The sequence below is a fragment of the Oncorhynchus masou genome, chromosome 30 (genome assembly GCF_036934945.1).
Source record: "Oncorhynchus masou masou isolate Uvic2021 chromosome 30, UVic_Omas_1.1, whole genome shotgun sequence".
NCBI classification, from domain to species: Eukaryota; Metazoa; Chordata; class Actinopteri; order Salmoniformes; family Salmonidae; genus Oncorhynchus; species Oncorhynchus masou.
The window spans coordinates 70455431-70475226 of record NC_088241.1 but is presented as its reverse complement, the minus strand read 5'-3'; the positions used below and the strand labels follow the sequence as shown (position 1 = coordinate 70475226).

The 19796-nt window shown below is 48.0% G+C and overlaps 1 protein-coding gene across 1 annotated transcript in view; it reads right to left on the bottom strand.

The window, feature by feature from the left end:
• Positions 1–8851: 8851 nt before the first annotated feature.
• Positions 8852–19796, bottom strand: part of LOC135521698 (potassium voltage-gated channel subfamily B member 2-like) — a 14594-nt gene continuing 3649 nt past the window's right edge. The window contains exons 2-4 of the mRNA XM_064947370.1: positions 18010–18220; positions 11933–12115; positions 8852–11693 (exon numbers count right to left, since the gene is read on the bottom strand). Of these exons, the coding sequence (XP_064803442.1) occupies positions 10024–11693; positions 11933–12115; positions 18010–18220 (2064 nt within the window). The 3' untranslated portion in view covers positions 8852–10023. The remainder of the gene's footprint in view (positions 11694–11932; positions 12116–18009; positions 18221–19796) is intronic.

Below are 19796 nucleotides of genomic sequence, written 5' to 3'. Positions count from 1 at the left end.
GGTGCCATTTCAGATTTTCCTCCATCAATACAGCATCCCGAGGAAACATTCTGGCTCACTCAGATTCCCCTTCACTACTCTACCTGTGAGAGGAAACATTCTGGCTCACTCAGATCCCCCTTCACTACTCTACCTGTGACATTCTGGCTCACTCAGATCCCCTTCACTACTCTACCTGTGAGAGGAAACATTCTGGCTCACTCAGATCCCCCAGTGCTTCACTACTCTACTGTGAGAGGTCCCCCTTCACTACTCTCTGTGCATTCTGGCTCACTCAGATCCCCCTAAAGTTGCACTATCTACCTGTGAGAGGTTCCATTCTGTGGTCTAAACTAGTCCCCCTTCACTACTCTACCTGTGAGAGGAAACATTCTGGCTCACTCAGATCCCCCTTCACTACTCTACCTGTGAGAGGAAACATTCTGGCTCACTCAGATCCCCCTTCACTACTCTACCTGTGAGAGGAAACATTCTGGCTCACTAGATCCCCCTTCACTACTCTACCTGTGAGAGGAAACATTCTGGCTCACTACTCTAGATCCCCCCCCTTCACTACTCTACCTGTGAGAGGAAACATTCTGGCTCACTCAGATCCCCCTTCATGTGAGAGGAAACATTCTGGCTCACTCAGATCCCCTTCACTACTCACTACTCTACCTGTGAGAGGAAACATTCTGGCTACTCAGATCCCCCTTCACTACTCTACCTGTGAGAGGAAACATTCTGGTGACTCAGATCCCCCTTCACTACTCTACCTGTGAGAGGAAACATTCTGGCTCACTCAGATCCCCTTCACTACTCTACCTGTGAGAGGAAACATTCTGGCTCACTCAGATCCCCCTTCACTACTCTACCTGTGAGAGGAAACATTCTGGCTCACTCAGATCCCCCTTCACTACTCTACCTGTGAGAGGAAACATTCTGGCTCACTCAGATCCCCCTTCACTACTCTACCTGTGAGAGGAAACATTCTGGCTCACTCAGATCCCCCAGTGCTTCACTACTCTACCTGTGAGATGAAACATTCTGGCTCACTCAGATCCCCCAGAGAGGAAACATTCTGGCTCACTCAGATCCCCCAGTGCTTCACTACTCTACCTGTGAGAGGAAACATTCTGGCTCACTCAGATCCCCCAGTGCTTCACTACTCTACCTGTGAGAGGAAACATTCTGGCTCACTCAGATCCCCCTTCACTACTCTACCTGTGAGAGGAAACATTCTGGCTCACTCAGATCCCCCTTCACTACTCTACCTGTGAAATGCATCATTACTATACAGTCACATCGAGGACGAGAACACAAACATGAAAAATATGTAGAATGACAGTAGAGGAGTTTCAAAAATGTTTAGTTTACAAAAATGTTTAGTTATCATACCCTCCTTTAAAACAGATGAAAGAATGATGAAAACAATGAATTAAAATAAAACTACCAGTGGAATATCAAATCCCCTTCTTTTACATTTGTCAAACCTTTTTAAATACCAACGTGGCAGGTAGGTAATGTAGCCGTCAGGTAGGTAATGTAGCAGTCAGGTAGGTATTGTAGCAGTCAAGTAGGTATTGTAGCCGTCAGCTGGGTAATGTAGCCGTCAGGTAGGTATAGTAGCCGTCAGGTAGGTAATGTAGCCGTCAGGTAGGTATTGTAGCCGTCAGGTAGGTAATGTAGCCGTCAGGTAGGTATAGTAGCCGTCAGGTAGGTATTGTAGCCGCCAGGTAGGTAATTGTAGCCGTCAGGTAGGTAATGTAGCCGTCAGGTAGGTAATGTCTGGTAGGTATTGTAGCCGTCAGGTAGGTATAGTAGTAGGTATTGTAGCCGTCAGGTAGGTAAGTAGCCGTCAGGTAGGTATAGTAGCCGTCAGGTAGGTATAGTAGCCGTGTAGGTATTGTCAGGTAGGTAATGTAGCCGTCAGGTAGGTATGTAGCCGTGTATATTAGCCGTCAGGTAGGTATTGTAGCCGTCAGGTAGGTAATGTAGCCGTCAGGTAGGTAATGTAGCCGTCAGGTAGGTATAGTAGCCGTCAGGTAGGTATTGTAGCCGTCAGGTAGGTATAGTAGCCGTCAGGTAGGTATAGTAGCCGTCAGGTAGGTATAGTAGCCGTCAGGTAGGTAATGTAGCTGTCAGGTAGGTATAGTAGCCGTCAGGTAGGTATAGTAGCCGTCAGGTAGGTATTGTAGCCGTCAGGTAGGTATTGTAGCCGTCAGGTAGGTATATGTAGCCGTCAGGTAGGTATAGTAGCCGTCAGGTAGGTATTGTAGCCGTCAGGTAGGTAATGTAGCCGTCAGGTAGGTATTGTAGCCGTCAGGTAGGTATAGTAGGTATATTAGCCGTCAGGTAGGTATTGGTAGCCGTCAGGTAGGTATAGTAGCCGTCAGGTAGGTATAGTAGCCGTCAGGTAGTTATAGTAGCCGTCAGGTAGGTATAGTAGCCGGTCATGGTAGGTAATGTAGCTGTCAGGTAGGTATTGTAGCCGCCAGGTAGGTATTGTAGCCGTCAGGTAGGTAATGTAGCCGTCAGGTATTGTAGGTATTGTAATGTAGCCGTCAGATAGGTATTGTAGCCGTCAGGTATAGTAGCCGTCAGGTAGGTATTGTAGCCGTCAGGTAGGTAATGTAGCCATCAGGTAGGTATAGTAGCCGTCAGGTAGGTATAGTAGCCGTCAGGTAGGTATTGTAGCCGTCAGGTAGGTAATGTAAGGTGGTATTGTAGCCGTCAGGTAGGTATTGTAGCCGTCAGGTAGGTATAGTCAGATGTAGGTCATAGTAGCCGTCAGGTAGGTATTGTAGCCGTCAGGTTTGTATAGTAGCCGTCAGGTAGGTATAGTAGCCGTCAGGTAGGTATAGTAGCCGTCAGGTAGGTATAGTAGCCGTCAGGTAGGTAATGTAGCCGTCAGGTAGGTATTGTAGCCGTCAGGTAGGTATAGTAGCCGTCAGGTAGGTATTGTAGCCGTCAGGTTTGTATAGTAGCCGTCAGGTAGGTATAGTAGCCGTCAGGTAGGTATAGTAGCCGTCAGGTAGGTAATGTAGGCGTCAGGTAGGTATAGTAGCCGTCAGGTAGGTAATGTAGCCGTCAGGTAGGTAATGTAGCCGTCAGGTAGGTATAGTAGCCGTCAGGTAGGTAATGTAGCCGTCAGGTAGGTAATGTAGCCGTCAGGTAGGTATTGTAGCCGTCAGGTAGGTATTGTAGCCGTCAGGTAGGTATTGTAGCCGTCAGGTAGGTAATGTAGCCGTCAGGTAGGTATAGTAGCCGTCAGGTAGGTATTGTAGCCGTCAGGTAGGTATAGTAGCCGTCAGGTAGGTATTGTAGCCGTCAGGTAGGTATAGTAGCCGTCAGGTAGGTATTGTAGCCGTCAGGTAGGTAATGTAGTAGGTATAGTAGCCGTCAGGTAGGTATTGTAGCCGTCAGGTAGGTATAGTAGCCGTCAGGTAGGTATAGTAGCCGTCAGGTAGGTATAGTAGCCGTCAGGTAGGTATTGTAGCCGTCAGGTAGGTATTGTAGCCGTCAGGTAGGTATTGTAGCCATCAGGTAGGTATTGTAGCCGTCAGGTAGGTAATGTAGCCGTCAGGTAGGTATAGTAGCATGTAGGATCACTTTGAGAGAACATAGAAACATTGCATCATGTCCTCTCACATGTAGCAGATCAACCTTGGGCAGAATTGTTTTTAAAAATATAATATAATAATAATTTTTAAAAAGTAGTCAAATGATTTTTGGAAGTCTGGAGATTGGAGACATAACACACACACACCACAGAACATTGAGTTCATTGAGTTCTGTGGAGTGGACTGTACACTGACGTCTTGTGATATGATTACATGTGTTCCTGTGTTGTTTTGTATTTTAGCTAGTGTCTTTCATTGGGATATTCCCAACCTGGTCTCTGTACATTTCGTGTTATTCTGTACGTAAAATTTGAGACACTCCTTGTAGTATGTTACTTTTCGTGTAGTATGTATTAATTTGTGGATGTTCATCACCCATTTCGTGCGATATGTTACAAATTACAATTTGTATTATTTGTTACGAATTTGCAAAACGTACAATATGATAAGGATTTGCAAAATGTATGATATATTACGAATTCTAGCTAGGTGGCTAACATTAGCTATTTCGCTAACGTCAGCTAGGCTAGGGGTAAGGCTAAGTTTAGGAGTTAGGTTAAGGGAAGAGTTAGCTAAAAGGGTTAAGGTTATGGGAAGGGGCAGCTAACTTAGTTGGAAAGTAGCTAATTAGATCAAATGCTAAAGATGTCCATGATGAGATTCTAAATCGCAACCTTTGATTTGCGAGATGTTCTTGTTGTACACCGACCCATCCAATCCCCCCTTTTCATTTTTGACTTGACTAACCATCTGTATTATGTAGCCATACCAAACATAACATACTAAATGGAGTGTCTTGGATTTTACGTACAGAATAATACGAAATGCAACTGAGACCAGGTTACATTCCCCTGTGTCTGCATAAAGCTATATAGCCATTGTTCATATGTGTGCTTGGGAAGGTTGGATCACTGTTGACCACGGTCTACAATGACTGGTCACACTCACACCTAAGAACTGCTCTCTCTCCCTTCACACAGCTGTCACCTAGAAACAAGGTCTCCTTTTGCTCAAAGATTATTGTCCCTCCCTGCATCCCAAAAAACTGTCTCCCTCCCTGTCCTGACCAGTACCCAATGGACCATTCTTCCCTTGAGAATTCCATGGGGATCTTACCCATTGCTCCTTCAGTTTATCTACAATACTGACTTCATTGGCTTGGCTTCAGTAGGAGCCAATCAGAGCGATCGATTCACCCAGAGGGTTGTCTTTCTGTCTGAGGTCCAATGATTCTCTCTCCTCTCTCCCTCCCTCCCTGCTGTTAAGCCAATCCAATGATAAGTTGATGAGGGGGAAGATATCCAGAAACAGCTGCTCCCTGGTAGTCAACACATCAATGTGGATGTCACAAAACATATTTTATAAAGTAATAGCCATAACTAGCTGATATTATAATACCTGTAAATGGAAAACAAAGTCTATATCCAATCGAAACATCAGAGTGTTGATAGATAGAAAGCCTGAGAACTCAATAATATTAGTTGTATCTATTACTTTTAAAGACCTGAATTCTTCCTATAAAAATGATAATTTTCTGTACAGTACTAGAGTATGAACAAAGGCATATGACTGGCCACCTCATAAATAAAACAAGTGACGGCAGGAAATCCTGGTCTTGCTTCTTGATTTTGGTTTAGAAAAAAATAGAATAATTCTTAACATTAATTCACACAAAAAAATATAAAATCCTTTGTATTTTGTTAATGGCCATTGGAAATAAATAAATAAATAAAATCTTAAATCTTCCATAGTTGTTTGGAGTTTTGTTTTTGTGAATTGTAAAATGCCCTCATGGTTCATTTGGATTCGTCTCGCTCCAAAGCAGAATCGAATTTGAGTTCTATTGCCGTGGGGGAATGGTTAAGATGACTGACAACACATCGCCAGCCACACCAATATGTAAGGAATAATCAACGAGGGGCTATGCTCTCTATGGGAAATAATGGAAGACGTGAAAAGGTATGTTCTGGAGAGAAATTGAACTTTCCAGAGATGGAGCCCCAATTTCATCATCCCTTTCATATCCCTTTTATACCAATTAAATGTACCTGAAGTAGCACCTTGTTTAACATCCATTGAAGTAGCTAGCAAGTTTACTAGAGAGCCACAGTAGTTGCCGTGGTAACCAAGCAGACAGACTTAGCTAGTTTAGCGAAGCAAACAAATCAGTCCTTGCTCGCCATTATGAAAACTGAATTCAACAACGCCAATCATGTTTTAAATTCGACTTTTGCTTTCAAAAGCAGCTTAAACAGAGAACAAGTAAGAATGAACTATAGCCATTGAATTCTACAGTGTAAATATACCGTGCGTTATAGGGAAATCATGCACGGTCTAGAATGCCCTTCAAGCCAATCAGAAACAAGTATTCACCAGTACCGTGTTATAATTAACTTGTTATGGCTGCAGGGGCAGTATTGAGTAGCTTGGATGAAAGGTGCCCAGAGTAAACGGCCTTCTCCTCAGTCCCAGTTGCTAGTATATGCATATTATTATTAGTATTAGTTATTGAAGATTTATGATAAAAACATCCTAAAGATTGATTCTATACTTAGTTTGAAATGTTTCTACGACCTGTAATATAATTTTTAAAAGTTTTTGTCCTACGTTATGCTGGACCTGAACGAGCGTTTGTATTTGTGTACTAAACGCCATAACAAAAGTAGCTACTTGGACATAAATAATGGACATTATTGAACAAATCAAACATTTATTGTGGAACTAGGATTCCTGGGAGTGCATTCTGATGAAGATCATCAAAGGTAAGGGAATATTTATAATGTTATTTCTGGTTTTTGTTGATTCCAACATGGCGGATAATACATTTTTTTCTGAGCGCCGTTCTCAGATTATTGCATGGTTTGCTTTTTCCGTAAAGTTGTTTTGAAATCTGACACAGCGGTTGCATTAAGGAGAGGTATATCTATATTTCCATGTCTAACAATTGTATTTTCATTAGCATTTATAATGAGTATTTCTGTAAAATGATGTGGCTCTCTGCAATATCACCGGATGTTTTTGGAACTAGTGAACGTAACGCGCCAATGTATACTGAGATTTTTTTTATATAAATATGCACTTTATCAAACAAAACATATATGTATTGTGTAACATGAAGTCCTATGAGTGTCATCTGATGAAGATCATCAAAGGTTAGTGATTAATTTGATCTCTATTTGTGCTTTTTGTGATTCTTCTCTTTGGCTTGAAAAATGGCTGTGTTTTTCTGTGAGTTGGTGGTGACCTAACATAATCATTTGTGGTGCTTTCGCTGTAAAGCCTATTTGAAATCGGACACTGTGGTGGGATTAACTACAAGATTACCTTTAAAATGGTATAAGATACCTGTATGTTTGAGGAATTTTAATTATGAGATTTCTGTTGTTTTTTTAATTTGGCGCCCTGCACTTTCACTAGCTGTTGTCATATCGATCCCGTTAACGGGATTGCAGCCATAAGAAGTTTTAAGCAATAAGGCCCGAAGGGGTGTTGTATATGACCAATATACCACGGCTAAGGGTTGTTCTTATGCATGACGCAAAGTGGAGTGCCTGGATACAGCCCTCAGCCGTGGTATATTGGCCATATACCACAAACCCCCGAGGTGCCTTATTGCTGTTATAAACTGGTTACCAACGTAATTAGAGCAGTGAAAATACATGTTGTGACCTCACAAGCACCCAAGGTAACTGGCTAAAGTTGGCTAGCTTGCTAGCTACTTCTTCAAGACACAAATGAGAGAACAGCTCACTGACCATTTTACTCACCCTGGCAGAGCTGGTGAGGCTGCTTTAATGTTATCCAGAGCGTTGTTGACTGTAACTGTGCTGCTGGCAATAATTTAATTATGCTTTTTTTGCCAACGTTTACCGGCAACGGCCGTCTTCACCAGGTGGTGAGTGGGTAAATACATCAGTTATTCTGCGCTCTGGTCCACTCAGACTATAATTTCCTCCTCTTCCTCCTTCTCATCCTCCTCTTCCTCCTCCTCCTCCTCTTCCTCCTTCTCATCCTCCTATCTGTAGGTCTACCATTCTGATCTATGTGGCTTTCTCAAACTCAGTGCTAGTTTTAATATTATAAACTCAGCCAAGTGCCATGCTAAAGCAATAGATATATATATATATTTTCCAGCAGAAAATGGGAATATACAGCAACATAAAAACAGATATTTTCATTCAGTGAAAAAAAAAGAAAGCAGGGAAAGTACAAGTTTGTGTTTTAAAGTTTGAATGAAATCGTTCAGGGTTAAAACTGAATCCTGTACAGTCCAAGACACAAAGAGCAATACAACAAATAGATGTTTCTGGTTCTGATGGTACTACAGACCCACTGGTTCTGATGACACTACAGACCCACTGGTTCTGATGACAAGACCCACAAAGACCCACTGCAATACAACAAATATATGTTTCTGGTTCTGATGGTACTGCAGACCCACTGGTTCTGATGACACTACAGACCCACTGGTTCTGATGACACTACAGACCCACTGGTTCTGATGACACTACAGACCCACTGGTTCTGATGGTACTACAGACCCACTGGTTCTGATGGTACTACAGACCCACTGGTTCTGATGGTACTACTGACCCACTGATTCTGATGGTACTACAGACCCACTGGTTCTGATGATACTACAGACCCACTGGTTCTGATGACACTACAGACCTACTGGTTCTGATGGTACTACAGACCCACTGGTTCTGATGACACTACAGACCCACTGGTTCTGATGGTACTACAGACCCACTGGTTCTGATGGAACTACAGACCCACAGGTTCTGATGGTACTACAGACCCACTGGTTCTGATGGAACTACAGACCCACTGGTTCTGATGGTACTACAAACCCACTGGTTCTGATGACACTACAGACCCACCACCCACGAGGGAAAATAAAAGCACACATTTACTGATGACTCTATTTAGCAGCTTGGATGCACTGATAGATTGATAGATAAAAGCTCTGACAGTACAAATATACTGTACTTTAGTTTTTCTATGTGATATTTTGTCATTGGTGGCTTCCAACACAGTAGTACCCTATTCCTAACAAAGCCCACTATAAATCCCACTACAAAGCCCACTACAAAGCCCACTAGTTTTGACCAGAACCCTATGGGACTCTGGTCGAAAGTAGTGCCCTGCATAGGGAAACAAGGTGCTACATGGGATGTACCATTGTTGACGTTGTCCAAAGGAAGAGCTACTGGTAGCATATGCAAGAATCAATGACTGACAGTCAGATCCGCCCCACTGCCCAGATAGAATGCATCTAGGATTAACTAACTTAACTGTAGGCCTACTTTTACTGTTTTTAGAGAATTTATATCTGTAAAAGCTACATTCAGAAGTACATTATTATTATTTGTGTGATTTTTTTTGGGATGGAATCAAAGAAGAGGAAAAGGGTGTAGTGTTATATTTCAACCAGCCTAATGATTTTATTCTTTCTATAAACCTATACTGCTTGCTGATATAAATGCTTATTTATTATGTTTAGGCGAGTAGCTGAAGCATTTGCCAGTTGTCCTCACTAACTACAGATTTAGGCAATTTATAGCTGTGTACTCGAGAGGAAGAAAAGTTTTTTTTTTTAAATCCTTCTTTCTAACATAAATAATTATAAAAATAATAATATTCTGGTCATTTAGCCTAAGGTCTTTTTAATAATGACAAACCAATTGTAATGAAAACTTAAAACAATAATGTTCATGACATTAAAGTTCACACACATAAATCTCATCATTAACGCCAAAAACATGACATAGTTGTCGTGGTTTTATACACATTGCATTTCCCACGAAACGTTGTGATATGTTTGACATAGGTCGCTACGTTGCAACACTCTGGCGACGTCCCCAAATGGCATCCTATGCCCTACGTAGTGCACTACCCTATATAGGGAAAGAGTTGTGGCACTATACAGTTTAAGGTAAAAGGGTGCCATTTGGGATACACACTCACTCTGTCTGAGGTCTGTCAATGTATTTACTTCCATTCTCCTCACATTGGAAATATTTGTACCTTTTTGGCAAACATGGATTTCTTCTGTCTCTTCTTCTGTGCATTGCCTTTGTTGTCATATTACGTACAGTGGAACGCTTTCAGCCAAGTACTTAGTATGTATATATATATTTTTTAAATGCATGCTTTTTAAAGATAAATCCCTCCGTGCATTTTGTTGCTAGAATAAAAAGGAACACGGTTGAAATATACATCAGGATCAAACAAATGTCCTTATACTTGGATAAATGATCCGTATGAGTTTCTCGTTTTGAGCCCCACATGTCATGCCATGCAAATATCTCTTCCACTCTTTCACGATCTGTGTTCTCTTTTTCCAATATCTCCTCATTCATCTTCGGTCTTTTTCAGCAGGTCAAGGGTCAGGTTAATTCAACGTAGTTCCAGTGGGTTACATGCTGGTTTCGCAGGTCGGGGACATACTGCCATCCCCGGGCATCAGGTGAATCTCTGGTGTAAACATGTGGTTCTCTGCTTTGTCGTGTCCACTTTGGTTGCTGTCGACCTTGCCCTCCCCACCTGCCCCTCCTCCTCCCACCACCACCACCACATCCTGGGTGCAGTTCCCAGCCGGTGCCCCCCCTGCCGTTCCCGCCGCTTCCATCTGATTCTTCTCCTCGTTGGACGAACCTTGACCTTCCTCATCCCCTGGCGCGGTGTCCACCACCAGCCTGTCGCGGGACAGGGGGCTGGTCTCGTCTTCTGTGCCCATGATGACGGCCTTTGTGCTGGGGAGGAGCAGCGAGGTCTCCCTCTCTGGGGATTCATTCTCCAGGAAGCTGAAGCTGATGTCATGGGGAGAGGTGGTGCTGGGTGGTGTAGGGGGGTGCTCGGTGGATGGGCCCTTGATGAAGTTCTCCTTTAGCTCTTTGGTCCCCTTGACGACAGGGTTGATGCCGTCTCTCAGGGTGCTACGGATGTTCTCCACGTCGTCTCTCGGGAACTGTGTGCAGCCATCTTGGTTGTAGGGGACAAACTCATACATGCTGTTTTTGAGGGAGGCGGCGTCCTGGAGGCTTTGGACATCGTTGACCCTCGATTCTGGGAGGAGGTCTAGAGACGGAGGGAACTTTCTTCCGTATCCAGAGCCCTCCCCGAACTCAGCCCTGCAGCTGGCGAAGCTGTCCATGCTCGACAGGCTGCGTACTGCTTCGCTTATCTTCAGTAGGGGCTCTGTCGAGGAAGAGGGTGGGACTTCCTGCCTCTCCAGCCCCACTTCCTGTGGGGGCTGGGTCGGGGAGGGCGGGGACCCTGGGTGCTGTTGCCGCGAAGATACAGAGGTTGCCGTGGTGGCGGAGGTGCTCATAGTGCTCACAGAGCAGGAAGGGTTGAGGTTGGTAAAGGACTGAGACCTGGTCAGCTGGTTGAACATGATCTCTAGGTTCTGAGCGTTAAGAAGCTGAGAGGTACTGCCTCTGAATTCTGGGATACGGCCTTTATACTGAAAGCTACTGAGGGGCCTCCGCTTGGGGCTTCCGCTGGTGGTGATGGTGATGCGGTGGGTGGACCCCAGGAGGACGGACTCGGGGTACTTCTTATCCAACGACCTCAGGCTGATGTCGGAGGCAGTGTATTTGTGCGTGCCGGCCCAGCTGGGAGACAGCTGGTTGTCCTCTCCTCCTTTCTCCACGACGACATCCATCAGCTCCATACTCCGCGCGAACGCATCCTTCAAGTTCATGGAGATGATACTACCATTCCTCTTGGCCCTCTCCAGGGCCTCCCGCCTCTTTATGGCCTTCTCCTGCCTCTTCTGCTCCTTGTAGAACTCAGAGAAGTTGTTGACTATAATGGGGATTGGCAGAGCGATGACCAACACCCCGGCGATACAGCAGAGACCCCCGACTATCTTCCCCAACAGAGTCTGAGGGTAGATGTCCCCGTAACCCACCGTAGTCATAGTGATAGTGGCCCACCAGAAGGAGGCGGGGATGCTGGTGAACTTGGTGGCGTCTTCGTCCTTCTCGGCGAAGAAGACGAGGCTGGAGAAGATCATAATGCCCATGGCCAGGAAGAGGATGAGCAGGCCCAGCTCGTTGTAACTCCGCCTCAGGGTGAAGCCTAGATTACATTACATTACATTAGAAAAACGTCAATGTCCTCAATGAGGCAAACGCCAGTGTTTCTTCATCCTGGTTCTGTGGACCTAAACTTACATTTTTTCCCCCCCTTGCACTACACACCTGATTCCATGAATCAACTGAGCTGCGTAGTGCTTGGGAAAAAACTCAAATGTGGACCACTTTGGGTCCCCAGGACCAGGATTATGATACACCGGGCTAAACAACATGCATACAGACCTAGAGACTGCAGCCCTGTGGAATGCCTGGCCAGCTTCAGAATCCTCAATATTCTCATGATCCGGAATATCTGCACCACGCGCCGAACGTTCTGGAACTGTAGAACACTCTTGTTGGATTCCGTCAGGAAGATGGTGACATAATAAGGGAGGATGGCCAGCAGGTCAATGACGTTCAGGGGACCTTTGAGACAGACAGGGAGAGAAAGAGAGGGACAGCAACTTTTGACTTTTTTGTCTTTTTATTTAATTGAAACATTCTCATTTCATTAAAACCTCACCACCCCTTAAAACAAAACACCCCAAAATCTCTTGTACTGCAGTACTGCCTAGATGTACCATACTCACCTTGCCCTCTACACCACGATACAAAAACACCACCACACATCACAATAACCAAATCCTCACCACTTCTACAACCGTATATCCAAAACATTTTCCCCAGCTGTACAGACAGCTCCCAACACACCATATCTCCTGAAACATTGCCACACTTTTCATCATTTATAGAACTCACATTCCACCCTGAGGCACACAGAAACCATCCCATTAAATATAGTATAGGTTCTGTTATCCCCCCACCTTTGACCCTGTTTCTCCTTGTTAGCCGGATCGCCAACAGAAAATTAAACGACACACATTTGGCCTTTTCCTTATTCTAATACTTGTACCCCAATTATAAACATCCCAACAGTAAAACCCACCCTCAACCTCTCACACAGACATTCCAACAGAGACATTAATGGCATTAACCTGGTGCACACAGAAAACACATGAATCACAGTTTCACTCATAACACAGAAAAGACACCGCTGCCCAACTCCTTGTTCAACCCGAGCCAATCAGCTGTTAGTGGCCAGGGCTCCATGAAGAACCCTCCACTGGAGGTCCCCTGACCTCTTTGGTACTGGGGGTTTGTAGAGCCCCCTCCATCTAAAACCCACCATACTCTCCGCCCCACATTCCCCCTGCCACTGATGTCCCTTCACTCCTGTTAGGCTCCTAATGTTCCTTACCTTAATGCAGAGGTTGTAGAGGGCTTTACCTCCCACCCCCTCAAACTCCCCCAGGCTCCTAATGTTCCTCACCTTAATGCAGAGGTTGCAGAGGGCTTTACCTCCCACCGCCTAAAACTCCCCCAGGCTCCTAATGTTCCTCACCTTAATGCAGAGGTTGTAGAGGGCTTTACCTCCCACCCCTCTCAAACTCCCCCAGGCTCCTAATGTTCCTAACCTTAACACAGAGGTTGTAGAGGGCTTTACCTCCCACACCTCTCAAACTTCCCCAGGCTCCTAATGTTCCTAACCTTAATGCAGAGGTTGTAGAGGGCTTTACCTCCCACCCCTCTCAAACTCCCCCAGGCTCCTAATGTTCCTAACCTTAATGCAGAGGTTGTAGAGGGCTTTACCTCCCACATCCTCAAACTCCCCCAGGCTCCTAATGTTCCTAACCTTAATGCAGAGGTTGTAGAGGGCTTTACCTCCCACATCCTCAAACTCCCCAGGCTCCTAATGTTCCTAACCTTAATGCAGAGGTTGTGAGGGCACCTCCCACATCCTCAAACTCCCCCAGGTTCCTAATGTTCCTAACCTTAATGCAGAGGTTGTAGCTTTACCTCCCACCCCTCAAACTCCCCAGGCTCAATTCCTTACCTTAATGCAGAGGTTGTAGAGGGCTTTATCCCACCCCCACCATCTCCCCAGGCTCCTAATGTTCAACTAATACAGAGGTTGTAGTTCCTCCAATACTCTCCTAACCTCTGAGGATGCAGAGGTTGTAGAGGGCTTTGATGACAGAAAAGCCACATCCTCCAACTTTCCCCCAGGCTCCCTAACCTTGACTCAGAGGTTGTACTTTACTCCCACTCTTCAGACTGCCCCCACCTTACCAAAACGTTGTAGAAACCTGAAAAAAGTGTCATCTTGTAAGAGATTTACATTGAACTTCCAATAAGATGGTGGTGAAATAGACAGCAGAGGAATGGTTATGTGATGATCTGAAAACCCCACCGGTTCCTAATGTTAGCAACCTTAACAGCCTTGTAGATTGCTCCGATTCCTGGACATGTAAAACCAATCAGAGGTTGGGCTGCACTCCCAGCCCCCCAAAACCCTTCACCCATGTATACTGTCTTGTGTTTGGATGTTTAGTTCTCCAAACATCCACTATGTTGCACTGATTAATGATGTCCCTTAACACTCCCACTGACACTGAATGAGGCTCTTCCCCATTTCTGTCTTTGGTAATAATCCATTGTACAGTTCCAGTCCCCCCCCTCAGACCACCAGAGTCTCCTCAGGCTCTACCTGTGAGAGTTCCTGTCCCCTCCGACCAGCGTCTCCCCAGGCTCTACCTGTGAGGTTGTTCCAGTCCCCTCCGACCAGCGTCTCCTCAGGCGCTACCTGTGAGAGTTCCTGTCCCCTCCGACCACCAGCGTCTCCTCAGACTCTACCTGTGAGAGTTCCTGTCCCCTCCGACCACCAGCGTCTCCTCAGGTCGCTACCTGTAGGTTCCTGTCCCCTCCGACCACCAGCGTCTCCTCAGGCTCTACCTGTGACAGAGTTCCTGTCCCCTCTGACCAGCGTCTCCTCAGGCGCTACCTGTGAGGAGTTCCTGTCCCCTCCGGCCAGCGTCTCCTCAGGCGCTACCTGTGAGGCCTAGTTCCAGTCCCCTCCGACCACCAGCGCCTCCTCAGGCTCTACCTGTGAGAGTTCTTGTCCCCTCCGACCAGCGTCTCCTCAGGCGCTACCTGTGAGAGACCAGTCCCCTCCGACCACCCACCTTTACGTCTCCTCAGGTGTTACCTGTGAGAGTTCCAGTCCCCACCCAACCAGCGGTGGTCCTAGGGCTCTACCTGTTAGATGATCCAGTCCCCTCCGACCAGCGTCTCCTCGGGCTCTACCTGTGAGTTCCAGTCCCCTCCGACCAGCGTCTCCTCGGGCTCTACCTGTGAACTGAGTTCCAGTCCCCTCCGACCACAATGCGTCTCCTCAGGCGCTACCTGTGAGAGTTCCAGTCCCCTCCGACCACCAGTGTCTCCTCAGGCTCTACCTGTGAGAGTTCCAGTCCCCTCCGACCAGCAGCGTCTCCTCAGGCTCTACCTGTGAGAGTTCCAGTCCCCTCCGACCAGCGTCTCCTCAGGCTCTACCTGTGAGAGTTCCAGTCCCCTTCCGACCACCAGCGTCTCCTCAGGCGCTACCTGTGAGAGTTCCAGTCCCCTCCGACCACCAGCGTCTCCTCAGCCTCTACCTGTGAGAGTTCCAGTCCCCTCCGACCACCTGCTTCAACAGGCAAGCTAGCCTGACCCCCAACCTTCCCCTCCACCACCAGCGTCCTTTCCCAGCATCTCTGGTGCCATTTATATTGAGCGATCCCCTCCGACCAGTCTCCATAAGTAGTGGGAGAAAAGCCAGCAGAGAAAGAGGCCAATAGCTTCTCCTCAAATCTCGAAAAGCCCCAGTGTCAGAAAGAAACTATTCATCAAAACAGTGTCTGAAGGTAAACCTTTACTCACTGTTGTGATCCACTTCCCTCAACCTAAACTGTTTCCTGTTGTGGCCCACTTCCTCAATCTAAACCGTTTCCTGGGTGAGAGGATACCATGCTCCTCCTTTTTTATAGCATGTTGTATTGATCTTACAAACTTTCTCTCAGATCACAAAAACAAAGCCTAGAGATTAAAAATGTTCCCCTTGGTCTCATCCAGGAACCTTGTCAGTTCCCTCACCGTGGACTTTGACCCCTGGCTGTCCGCTAGGCTCTACCCATCGAGGAGGAGTCTGAAATAAAAGCCTCCTCATAATCTTCTTCCTCAGACTCACCTTAGTTCCTCCTCATCTCCATCTCCCATCCTGACCACCTGCCCTTCCATCTCTGGTCAGCCACCCCCCAGGCAAAGGTTCCATGGTGCCTTTAAAAGAAACTCCCAAAACAGTGTCCCCCTACTCCTTTTTTCTCCCCTTTAACCACCCCCTCAGCCCCCTTCCTTTCTTCTCCCCCTTTTTCCTCATCCGCATACATGCCCTTTCCTCCCCCCTGGTCTCTTATCCTTCCCCAAACTGTACTCTCCTCATCCACTAAAAACCTGACTATACCCAGTCTCATCTACACCACCATCTATAATTTGACTAGTCCCAGCCCCATCTACACCTCCATCTATAACCTGACTAGACCCAGCCTCATCTACACCATCTATAACCTGACTAGACCCAGCCTCATCTACACCACCATCTATAACCTGACTAGACCCAGCCTCATCTACACCACCATCTATAACCTGACTAGACCCAGCCTCATCTACACCACCATCTATAACCTGACTTCCCCAGCCTCATCTACACCCCCATCTTTAGCCTGACTAGACCCAGCCTCATCTACACCACCATCTATAACATGACTAGACCCAGCCTCATCTACACCATCTATAACCTGACTAGACCCAGACTCATCTACACCACCATCTATAACCTGACTAGACCCAGCCTCATCTACACCACCATCTATAACCTGACTCGACCCAGCCTCATCTACACCACCATCTATAGCCTGACTTGACCCAGTCTCATCTACACCACCATCTATAACCTGACTAGACCCAGCCTCAACTACACCACCATCTATAGCCTGACTTGACCCAGCCTCATCTACACCCCCATCTATAACCTGACTAGACCCACCCTCATCTACATCAACATCAAGCTTTTATGCTCCACATTCCCACACTCAAAACACTGTAGACTATCTGTGCAAAAACTGCGTAGAGCCCATCCCCATGCCTTTAAAATGCACATTGAGCTGTTGCTCATTGTTATGAACACTTGCCTCTGGAACGAATAAAACATGCTTAACAGCATCTGCCCGAAAACCTGCCGACACGAAAACTGAAAGCAGACTTACCAAAACAACTGAGCTCTTTCCTGATTTGATCATCTATAATAAACGTAGGGAAATATGCAACTACCACCCTGGTCGAAGGAGTCGAAAGAGGAGAAATTGGCACCAACACACCCCTTACAAATATTCCACTAGCAATGAGCCTACCCACCAAATTTTCTCTTTTCATGAACACAACCACAGCTTTGTTCATTCTGGAAGCAGAATGTATAAATTCAGCTCCTACCTGTTCACCGACCGCGACCTACCTCGTCCACCTCAACACCTGAATCCATATCCACAATGTCTCCTCCACACAAACCATACCTTCCAAACCCCAGGAAACCAAAACTCTGTCCTCTTCCACCCTAACTTTGTAAAACAAACACTAAAATAACATTAACCCTCCATCATAGAAAATTAAATTTGAAAGAAAAGACCAGGAGAGAACCAAGAAAATAAGTTAGGACATGAAACACTCAACTCCAAAAACTCCCAGCATGCACTGATAGAGAGAAAGATGGAGGTGGAGAGAGAAAAGAGAGGGAAGGAGAGAGGGTGGGAGATGGAAAGAGGAGAGAAGGAGAGAGAGATGGGGAGAGATAAATAAGGAGGGAGAGAGAAAGGTGGAGGGAGGTGGAGAGAGAAGGAGAGGGGAGAGAGGAGGGAGGGAGAGAGAGAAAGATGGAGGGAGGGTGGGAGATGGAAAGAGAGAGAGAGAAGGAGAGAGAGAGATAACGATGGAGAGAGAAGGGGGAGATAAATAAGGAGGGAGAGAAAGGGAGAGAAAGAAAGAGAGGGAGAGAATCAGAGAGTTTTTCTTAAATGTTTTTAACAAGACGTTGCACAAGTGTCAGCAACATTTATTTATTGTTCCTTCATTTTAGCAGGACATATAACTGAGAACACATTCTCTTTTACAATAATGACCTTGACATCAACCAGCTGAATTGCAACTAAATTCGTCCTTTCACTAAAACGCAAATAAAATGTACGATCAATGAAATGGGTTAAATAAAACCAAATATATGATCAATGAAACCAAATGATCATCATCCATCCTGCAGTGGATCAGAACCAGTTTAGTTGAAAGGCAGGTCTGGCCTATATGACCTGGTCGCAGATCAGTTTGTACTATCAAACATGATAATGAGTTGACAAATAGATCACAAATAAATAGATCTGGGACCAGGTGTATATATCTACCTTTGAAGAACTTCCATTTGTTGGGTGAAGAGAGGAAACGGAGGAGGTATTCCATGGTAAACCATGCGATGCAGATGGCTTCCACATGGGCCAGCTGGGGGTTGTCGTTGGCCTGGCCGAACTCATCTAGCACCTGGAGCTCTGGTAGGGTGTTGAGGGACAAGGCGATAGTGGAGAGAATTATGAACAGGATAGACAGGATGGCCAGGATCTGGAGGGGAGAGAGAGAGAGGGAGGGAGGGAGGGAGGGAGGGAGGGAGGGAGAGAGGGAGGGAGGGAGGGAGGGAGGGAGAGGGGAGGGGAGGGAGGGAGGGGGGAGGGGGAGGGGAAGGAGAGGGGAGGGAGGGAGGGAAGGAAAGAGGGAGGGAGGGAGGGAGGGAGGGAGAGGAAAGAGAGAGGGAGAGGGAGGGAGGGGGAGGGGAGGAGGGAGATGGAGGGAGAGGGAGGGAGGAGAGGGAGGAGGGAGGGAGGGAGGGAGGGAGGAGAGGGAGGGAGGGAGGGAGGGAGGGAGGAGGGAGGAGAGGGAGGGAGAGGGAGGGAGGGAGGGAGGATGGAGGGAGGGAGGGAGGGAGGGAGGGAGAGGGAGAGGGAGGAGGAGGGAGATGGAGGGAGGGAGGGAGGGAGAGAGGAGGGAGGGAGGGAGGAGGTAGGGGGGGAGGGAGGGAGGGGGGAGGGAGGAGGGAGGAGGGAGGGAGGGAGGGAGGGGGAGGGAGGGAGGGAGGGAGGGAGGGGAGGGAGGGAGGGAGGGAGGGAGGGAGGGAGGGAGGGAGGGAGGGAGGGAGGGAGGGAGGGAGGGAGGGAGGGAGGGGGAGGAGGGAGGGAGGGAGGGAGGGAAGGAGAGAGGGAGGGAAGGAGAGAGAGAGAGAGGGAGGAGGGAGGGGAGGGAGGGAGGGAGGGAGGGAGGGAGGGAGGGAGGGGAGGGAGGGAAGGAGAGAGAGGGAGGGAGGGAGGGAGGGAGGGAGGGAGGGAGGGAGAGGGAGGAGAGGGAGGGAGGGAGGGAGGGAGGGGGAGGGAAGGAGGAGGGAGGGAGGGAGGGAGGGAGGGAAGGAGGGAGAGGGAGGGAGGGAGGGAGGGAGGGAGGGAAGGAGAGGGAGGGAGGGAGGGAGGGGAGGGAGGGAGGGAGAGGGAGGGAGGGAGGGAGGGAGGGAGGGAGGGAGGGAGGAGAGGGAGGGAGGGAGGGAGGGAGGGAGGGAGGGAAGGGAGGGGAGGGAGGGAGGGAGGGAGGGAGGGAGGGAGGGAGGGAGGGAGGGAGGGAGGGAGGGAGGGAGGGAGGAGAGAGGAGAGAGGGAGGGAGGGAAGGGAGGGAGGGAGGGAAGGAGGGAGGGAGGAAGGAGAGGGGGGAGGGAGGGAGGGAGGGAGGGAGGGAGGGAGGAGGGGGAGGGGAGGGAAGGAGGGAGGGAGGGAGGGAGGGAGGGAGGGAGAGAGGGAGGGAGGGAGGAGGGAGGGAGGGGGAGGAGGGAGAGAGAGGGAGGGAGGGAGGGAGGGAGGGAGGGAGGGAGGGAGGGAGGGGAGGGAGGGAGGGAGGGAGGGAGGGAGAGGGAGGGAGGGAGAGGGAGAGGGAGAGGAGGGAGGGAGGGAGGGAGGGAGGGAGGGAGGGAGGGAGGGAGGGAGGGAGGGGAGGGAGGGAGAGGAGGGAGGGAGGGAGGGAGGGAGGGAGGAGGGAGGGGAGGGAGGGAGGGAGAGGGAGGGAGGGAGGGAGGGAGGGAGGGAGGGAGGGAGGGAAGGAGGGAGAGAGAGAGGGAGAGGGAGGGAGGAGAGAGGGAGGGAGGGAGGGAGGGGAGGGAGGG